This window comes from Hakea prostrata, chromosome 1 (genome assembly GCF_041222555.1).
Source record: "Hakea prostrata isolate BN-2017 chromosome 1, UWA_Hpros_2, whole genome shotgun sequence".
Taxonomy (NCBI): Eukaryota; Viridiplantae; Streptophyta; class Magnoliopsida; order Proteales; family Proteaceae; genus Hakea; species Hakea prostrata.
The window spans coordinates 7,104,108-7,112,830 of NC_142600.1; the positions used below are offsets into that span (position 1 = coordinate 7,104,108).

Consider the following 8,723-nt stretch of genomic DNA (forward strand, 5'->3'; position numbering starts at 1 on the left):
TTTAGGTTGAAATGGGAAAATTTCCCGCACAGGTTGGGAGACTTCACTTTTATCTCTTATACTATGCCAGTAGTGCCACGGTACTACCTCGGGGGAATATCGGCCAGTTCGCCAAGCAGTGTAACTTTTTTTAGCACGGAAAACAATATATGCTCTACGTCGCTGGAAAATCACCAATTTTCCGACAAATGGCGAAATATAGTCAAAGTTCAGGAGAAATTTCACTGAATCTGACATGCATTTGCTGGAATTGCTGAATCTTTCATGCTACTCCTTCCTTTCTTTCTCCATGCGAAGAACTAGACATTTATTTAATGAATTTTTGAGATATTAGGGTGAGAAAGGTTAGGGTTTTTTTGGCTAACAGAGTTGACTGCTCGCTCCGCTTCTAAAAGGAACCAACACTGACAATCTTTACAATTCCAGTTTTAGTGAAACAATCGGTGATTCCAAAGTCCAAACAATATTAAGGTGGCAACCACCAAAGGTAGAAGAATTCAGAAGAAAAGGGTATGGTCTTTGCAATTGTATTCTAGGCATTTGATCATAGAAGAATTCCAATTCTTGGGTTCAGTGATTCAAATTTTCTGATAAGCACTTTCTCTTGAACAACTAAATTTTGTGGTGAGGGTTTGAAATTGCAGGGTTGATTTTCAGCACTCTCTTCATCTCTACTTCTTTTTGCCAGAACCACAGTCACAAATAGCCACTCATCTGAGCTTCTCTTAGTCATAACCATCGTTGCAAAGGTAATCAAGTCAGTCTAAAAAAGATAAGAAAATGACATAGAAGAGTTTGATAAGTAAATAGCACACGCAAATATTTAATGACTTTTTGAAATCTAATCCATTTGTTCACGCATCTATTTAAAAGCGTCCTTTCAAACATTTAATGGCTCACTGTACCTAGGGAGCCGAACAATCCACATCCACATTAATATTTATTATTTAATGAGTGACCTTCCGTATATCCTTGATGTCGCAAAAATCTGGTTTTTAGGTTAGTGAAATCTTGGTGAATTATGTGTACGAACTCGCAAAATTTGCTGAAACTGCAAACCTTGTCCTATACTGATCCAGATTCAAATCTCCAAAACACCCATTTTCCCCCAACCCCACTGGAAACACACACACAGAGACAATGGTGGGAAAAAGAAAAGCCTAAACTTAAGAGAGGAACCCCACCTCCTCTGGGAACTTCTGGGTTTTCCTTAAATTGGCTTATCAACCTGCTCTAATTTACATGGAAGAGACAAGAGAGGGGATGTCCTTGTCTTCCTTTTTCCCTCGTTTCTTTCGTTCATATTCTTTTCTTCTCTAGGGCCTACACTGACTTAACCAACTTCTCTCTCTCTCTTCCTGTGCCAAGTACACAATTCACATGTAAGCATCTACAAATAGTGGGGGTTACGTAAAGAGTTTTTAACTCGCTGCTTTCACCATTGCATGTAAGCTATGTCTTACCATGAACATACCTTTGCTTCACTCACAAACTCATATTAGTTACCATATAGCTCAGAGAAGATCCTCAATTCAACTCTTCTTTGCCATCAAACTGATAAAAACAACATTTAACTGGTATGGATCGTTTTGTTTTCAGGCTTTAACCAGTAATCTTAAGAATCCTGCTTCCATCTTCGGCACTAAACAGTAATTCACTCTGGTCGAGTCAGCCAAGTGCTGACTGATGAGAGGTCAGTGACTCTGTCAAGTCATTGATTGGCTATGAAAAGTTAACATCACTGAACAGAGACAGAGAGCCCAATAACGAGTGAACACAGAGCAGTTCACGAACAACAACAACAAGAGACAGATGGGAAGAGCTGTCCCTTCAGCCTTAACCTCGCTGTCTGTGCTTTCAGCCTGAGATCCTCTAACCAAACAAACTAGAACTGCAGGAGAATTCACTTTCTCGGCACTTTTAATAGTTTACTTGTTCAACTAAGAAAGATAATCTGAGAATCTTAAGTTGTTATCAGATCTTACCCTGCTGCGGGTTATGATTTTGAAGTATGATGTGAACTTCAAAAGGAGAAACAGAAAAGGTATGGCGTAGTTACAACTTAAAAATATGGGATCATGTAAAACAGGATGAGATGGAAGAAAAAATGACTTTGTGGATCATCTCCCCTGATGGGTGGATGTGCTTTCCTGACAACTTTATAACCACAAATATATGAAAGTCCACAAGTAAAAAATTTAAAAAAGTGAAACTCATCAACTATTAGCATATTAAGGTAAAAAGGAGCAAAAATAAATAAATATGTAGGATCTATTAGTGGTTAGATAGTAACTGGAAAAGAAAGGAAAAGATTTTGTAAGAAGTTGAAAATACAAATTCCACTTTTTGTAAGGTGTCAAAGGAAGCTTCTCATTGTTCCACCTCATTGAACCAAATAAACTATGTTTTGAAATTTTATTAAAAAACATTTATTTCTCCCACTTTTTGTCCACCAATTTTGTCCAGTCCATTTTCTTCTTATCTTTAAAAGAAATAATGTGTTTTTTTTCTTCTTTTACCATCCCTTCTTGTCCATCCCATTTTATTCCATCAAACAAAACGTCTCTTCATATTTCTAAAAATCAATTGGGTAGGAAAAATACACAACACTGAGATAAAAGCAAAACCTAGAATATTAAAGTTTCACCAGAAGATAAAATCCCTAGGATAAGTGTGGCCTCTATAGCCGATAGTCATGTAAAACATATATGTAGACCTAAAAGTGTACAGAAAAAAACTATTGTGGGTGCAATTCTAGCACACTTCTAGCACATTGAGAGACGCCTCTTATTAGAGGCTTAAAGTCCAACGAAGTCTATGGTTTGATCCCCCCCCCCCCCCCCCCGAAAAAAATCCCATCCCCAAAGGGCCTATGGGCCCCCCAAGTCATGAGGACCAAGTATCCTCTTGGTAAAACAAAATTTTTTTATCTAAGGCAAAGAAATCATCATCATTGTACATTGTACAAGAGTCTTAAGGACTTTAGAGTGGTGTTCTCTAGTTGAACAAAAAGCCAGTGTGTACCTTCTTAGAAGCTTTGAGGCTTTGAGCAATGGCTCTCACTCACAACACCAGGTATCTGACTGCTGCTACTTCCAAAACACACACATCCCGAAGGACACCAGCTGGTCAGCCTTCTACCCTACTTTGTGTTGTAATTTACATGTGAGAATGGGACAACAAAGCAGGCTTGTCCTTGTCGACCTTCTGATCTCCTGTCTTCCCTTCATATTCATTTCTCCTCTTAGGCCTGCCCTATACGGCCTTAGCCCACCTCTCCCTATGCTATCTAATATTAAGTTGTAGACCCCACTTTTGTAATGTCTCTGAAACTTCAACTGGATGAATTAACAGCTTACACAGAGCAACAGCGGCAAAGTATTCCCCTCCCCCCAAAAAAAAAACCTAAAACCAGGTAGAGCTATCTACCATGAATGAAACTTTATAGTGATTCCCACCTTGGTTTATCCCTGCCAGCCCCTAAGAAGTTCAGGCTGGAGGGAGAGAGTTTCATACCTGCAATTGAGATCATGGTTGAGTTTGAACATGGATACTTCATTAATAATTTAACCAGGGTTAGAAATTGTAAACATGGAGGTTGATGAGGGAGAGACATCAAATTACTAAAAATCATAAGTAACATAAGTAGACTGGAATTTTTCTCTGTTTCTCAAGCATAATCAGAGCATGATAGGCTTTTTCATGCTAGACATTAAAACATGAGCAAAAACCCTTTACAATAGGACTGGAGAGGGGAGAGATCAAATCTACCCTATCCCAAAGCTAATATTTCATTCCAAACAGATACAGTAGCATCTTCAAACTCTATTGCCACTGTGTTTGTGCGGCAATTGTGAAAAGTATTAACGAGGGGACCGCCAATGCCCCTTTACTGTTTGAATTATTAATGATTCCACATATACTGTATTTAAAAGAAGAATTGGAAAACCACATTGGCTCACCTTCACTACCCATTAAGAAGGGATTTTTTCGGTTGACATTGGGTATCAGCTTCTGTAATGGTAGAAAGAAGCATTGGGGGGGTAGGCTGTGGATGGAGGGTACTGCTGAGTTGTACCAGGGTGTGGTCCAAAGAGAGCAGCTGATGAAGCGGCAGAAGTAGAAGAGAATCCTGATGATGCTGCAGAAGAGAATGGTGCCATTGGGTTGACACTGCCACTGCCGTGGCTGTGCATTTGCCATGCCCAGTTCGAGAGTCCTGGAGAACCAGCTTCGACCCTCTTCTCTATAGCTCTTCCCTGTCAACAGTCAACACCACCATACCATGAGGTATTGTTATCAAGTGGAAAACCCATAATGCAATATCAAAGAAGCATTAGTACTAGTACTAGTAAGTTGGCAAAAAATCACAGTCAAATCTTGGCTCAATAGTTAAAAATAAGAAAGATGAGAAGCCTAGGAATTCAATGGCTCAGGAAAAAAAAAAAAAAGGAAGAGGGTAAGCCATGGGGGTTCTCCATGTGGTTAAATTATAACTACCCAAGAAGCCTGGCTACTCACCTAAATGGGTGTGTTCAACTGTTGGCCTCAAATGAACCCCCATACCCCCTCAAAAAAGGACGACTAACCAAATTAACCTGAGTATTGAAAGCATCTTGGAAAGACAATGGCAAATTCAAGTTCACATGTATTAAAAAGAAACCATCCACAGGTCAAGCCAGTGACAAGCTAGGCAATATTTTCTGAATAAAAATGTCCTGGGCATTCCACAGGCACATCAAAATGTGCGGAGATGAGGTGATTAAGAAGATGAAGTGAAGGATAATCCTATCAAACTGAGAAATAGAAAATAAAATAAAACAGTTGTAGTAGCAAGTTAAGCACAGAGCCAAAATACATGACAAACTTCTGATGGGGTTTGGGGAGGATGGTAGATGCAACTTCAGACACTACTACAGCTGGGAAACATGCCAGCTCTAAGGTTAAGTCTTAAAATTGATTATTCATGAAAGAAATTACCTCAACAGTGGGAAGGAGACTGGGATATACGCCAGACCATATTGGAGGGTGTTCAGATGCCATTGGTGGGCAATGATGGGTTCTATCACCCACTGCTGCCAAACCATGGTTCTCCATCTGCAGTGGCACAGCAGAGATCATATATCATCAGTTATATTTAAAATCAAAACAACCTTTTCAACTTGATATCTGCCTGCATATTCATCAACCAGATAAGAAGAAGCAATTTAAACAAGAGCTACTGATTAAACTAATCATACCCAAAACAGGAAAGATATCTGACCAATAGAACTGTCAACTGAATTTTAAAATTGGGTTGACAGAATATATTTCTATTTTTAACCTAATAATTACCCTCGCTCTCCTGGGATCAGGCATGTTGTGAAGGCCACTACCGAACTGGAAACTGCTCATGTTGTCAGTCCCCGTTGGATCACCATCTAATGAAGGAGGTGAAATCCCCAAGTTCAGATCAAGATTGTGGCTGCTCCCTGCAGCATGAACTTTAAGAAGTTGGTCTTGTATCCAACCAGAAATACATATGTATAATATTATGAGTAAATGAAATCGTAGTACCAATGTTACCTCCATTGTCCACCTCAGGCACAATCTCCCCTTCATATGTACTAGGCTCAAAGTTGGTAACTGCTTCCCTTCCATTGCATTTGATTGCCGCTTTGTCATAAGCCCTGAGTTCCAGAAAACCAAAATGGAGAATTTTGTTGGATGGAACCCAATTGAGGTTCAGAATTCAGTGTAAGAAATTCACAATCATGGTGAGTGAAATTCATGATCACTAGGACCTTGCGGCTTCAATTTCGCTGTCGAATAACCCAAGATATATATACCTGCAAGCAAGCATTTTTTCTCACCGATAAAAACAGGATTCACAAGGTACCTTTCTTCCGCTTCTCTCTCTTTTATTTTTTAATAATTGTTGAAAAATAGGTGCTGAACGAAAATAGAAATGTTTTCCAAGAAAAGAAAGGCCACCAGATAAGATGTCCTTAAAACCGGGTTTAGAGATCATAATTGTGTAATTGTTTCTTTTCCCATAAAGAGTAGCATCCAAGATAGATAAATAAACAAAAAGGAAATTTAGCTTCAGGTTAAGGATTTCTCACTTCTTGCCAAGGAACTGCCCCATTCTAGCTTCCCATCGCCCACATTTATGCAGTGTCACGCCTCTGTATTTTGAGCTTCCCCTGGAGAATCCAGTGCTCTGGCGGCGGAGTATGTGCACAAATTCTTCCTTGGTCAGGTTCCTCATCTGAAAAACAATAGAAAGACCAATATAAGCTTCCAATCATAATTCCTTATCTACACAGAAATCTCTAGGCAATTGTCTAGGCCACTTCACCCACCTGTTTCAGATCTTCATCATAGTCAGAAAGACTAAAATTGATGTCTGCATCTACACCCCGGAACTTAATAGCTGCTCGATCATATGCCCTAAAATCGAAGAATTAAGATTGAAATCAACAACCCACCCCATCCCACAATAATCTTCCCAAAAAAAATAAAATTATATACATATTTGATAAGGATATACGGATCTCTCTCAGAAGAACAACCCATTAATAACTCAAGCTTATCAAGTCGGGAAACTATACTTACCTAGCAGCAGCATGAGCAGTATCGAATCCACCTGAAAAATCAATTTAACCAAATATAAAGCCAGAAGACGAATTAATACAATAATACAGAAGAAAATAATTGAAAAAAAAAAAAGAACGAAAAAAAATTGAAATGGAAATTTTGAGATTATTCTCTCACCCAAATAAACTTGCTTCCCACAATCCCTGGCGGAAGACGAGAAAGAAAGAAAAGAAAATCAGTGAACAACGACGATTCAGAATCATATTCAAAGTCATCCACATGAAAATAATGAAGGATTTTATGAAAATATTAACCAGATATGAGATTCCCATCTTCCAGTCCTCCGATAAAACGTAACACCTCGATACTGAGAGCTACGAGACCTGGGTCCTCGGCGGCTCTTCTTGACCTGCTGTTTCTGTGGGGGCAAGACCTTGAGCTCCTGCTGATTTCCAACGTCAGCCTGGCAGAATGAGAGACCTACCCAATGCGAAAGAGAGGAAGAAGAGCCTGAGATTAAGCCAGCATTTGCAGGATGCCCAGCTCGATCTTCATTCACCGGGAAGAGTTGCTTCGTAATAAAACCCGGTTGTTCAGTTGGATTCCCATTATCTGCTTCGTCATCGTCTTCAACAGCGTCGGTGGCATCACTTGGCTTCTTAAGAATATCGAAGTTGAAGGCCAACCGGTCGTTGCCACCACCATTACGCCTGACAAAAGTGGAGCAAGAGTCCTCGTCGCCTCCATTGCTGGAAACTTCAGCATTAACAACGGAAGAATTCGAAGTACCTGAGTCGTCCATTTGTACTCCGAAACCATCTGGAAGCTTATCGATCGCCATCTCATCTTCAACGCAGGTCGAATCAGCGGAAACAACATTAAGATCCAACATATCTACTACAAATTCGTGGAATTCCCCTTTTTCTATTTCTGATCTTCTGTTTTCCGTTTGAAGATTTCAGAAAGTAGGTTCTCTACTTCTATCTGTATATGTATCGATAAGAAAAAACAGAGAAGTTCCTACAGAGCATTGGCTTTTGCTTGGATAAACCTCAGTCTCTTAACAAGACATTCACTTGTGATCTCTCAGCTCAGAGAAAATTACATAAAGCGGCGATTAGATTAAATGGGTCGATCGGATCCAAAAATTCAACAAGCAGTACATGAAAAGCTATAAAGCAAACGATCGAGAGAAGAGAAGAGAAGAAGAAGTAGGACAAAGAAAGAGGAAAGCTTAAGAGAGCAGAAAAATATAAAAGTCAATCGTAGGAAGGGAAAAACCAGAGTGCGAAAGCCGAAGAGTTCACAGAGATTAGAAACCGAGGATATGGAGAGAGAACCCTAGTTCAGATATACGCATTTCTGAGAAAGAGAGAAGAAAAACAAAAAACAAAAAGAAGGTATGATCAAGTGTCGAGTTCAGGCGTTCGTCGTGGAGAACAGAAATCACCGCCGTCTGTCGAGTTCCAAGTAAGGAGGTCAGACAAGTGGAGAAGAAGCCATGCCCACCTTCCCACCTAAATACCACTTTTAAGAAACAGTGATTACAGATTGTTCTTGATCCATGAACTCCACGGATGTGAAGAGACAGAGAGAGAGAAAAGACAAGAGATGATCGAGAAAAGGTAATAAAAAGGAGAAAACGTTGTTACTGTTACTGAAATTAATGTTTTCTGTTTACAGAAGAGAGAGAGAAAGGGATTGGACAAAAGCATAAGAAAGTAGCAGAAGCAGAAGCAGAAGTAGAGCAGAAAAAGAGTGAGAGGAGAAGAACCCAACAGTGCTTGAAGCTGTATACGATCGAATCAGAATGGAACGTGCTTGAAGGAAGTATAATTTTTCCCATTTCAGATAAATTATAATGGGGGATAAAAAAAATTCTAACCTTAATTAGATAGACTAGATTATACTTAATAACATAAGATAATCACTGTGTTTACGATTAATCTTTCAGTTTTAAAAAAATAATATTTTCAACCCCTACCAAAAATATCTTGATGTCTGTCGGGGCACGGACATGATCCATCATTTTTCGGATCCGGGTTAGCCCGATATTCATGAGAAACATTATAAAATTGTGCGTGGAAACTGGAAAGGGAAGCAACTTGCGCAGGCCAGGAATATCATCGATAATCGGATACATC

At 39.4% G+C, this 8,723-nt stretch overlaps 1 protein-coding gene across 2 annotated transcripts; it reads right to left on the minus strand.

Annotated features, from left to right (window-relative positions):
- Positions 1-2,857: 2,857 nt before the first annotated feature.
- LOC149027068 (ethylene-responsive transcription factor RAP2-7-like) lies at positions 2,858-8,412 on the minus strand. 2 transcript variants are annotated; one of them, XM_089158815.1, is made up of 10 exons: positions 6,894-8,412; positions 6,757-6,782; positions 6,598-6,628; positions 6,345-6,432; positions 6,105-6,250; positions 5,784-5,828; positions 5,566-5,669; positions 5,335-5,471; positions 4,981-5,097; positions 2,859-4,259 (listed from the first exon to the last, which is right to left on the minus strand). In XM_089158815.1, the coding sequence occupies exons 1-10, from the start codon at positions 7,469-7,471 to the stop codon at positions 4,008-4,010; spliced, it is 1,524 nt and encodes a 507-aa protein (XP_089014941.1). In that variant the 5' UTR covers positions 7,472-8,412; the 3' UTR covers positions 2,859-4,007. The 2 variants fall into 2 exon arrangements, with proteins under 2 accessions (XP_089014948.1, XP_089014941.1); XM_089158822.1 differs by lacking the exon at positions 5,784-5,828 and having other exon boundaries at positions 2,858-4,259.
- Between the last annotated feature and the right edge of the window lie 311 nt (positions 8,413-8,723).

Coding starts and splice junctions, on each gene's coding strand:
- LOC149027068 (XM_089158815.1), bottom strand. CDS start 7,471: ATGTTGGATCTTAATGTTGTTTCCGCTGATTCGACCTGCGTTGAAGAT. Junction 6,783..6,893: donor AGATGGGAATCTCATATCTG/GTTAATATTTTC, acceptor GTCTTCCGCCAG/GGATTGTGGGAAGCAAGTTT. Junction 5,472..5,565: donor GCCTGAGGTGGACAATGGAG/GTAACATTGGTA, acceptor TTCATGCTGCAG/GGAGCAGCCACAATCTTGAT.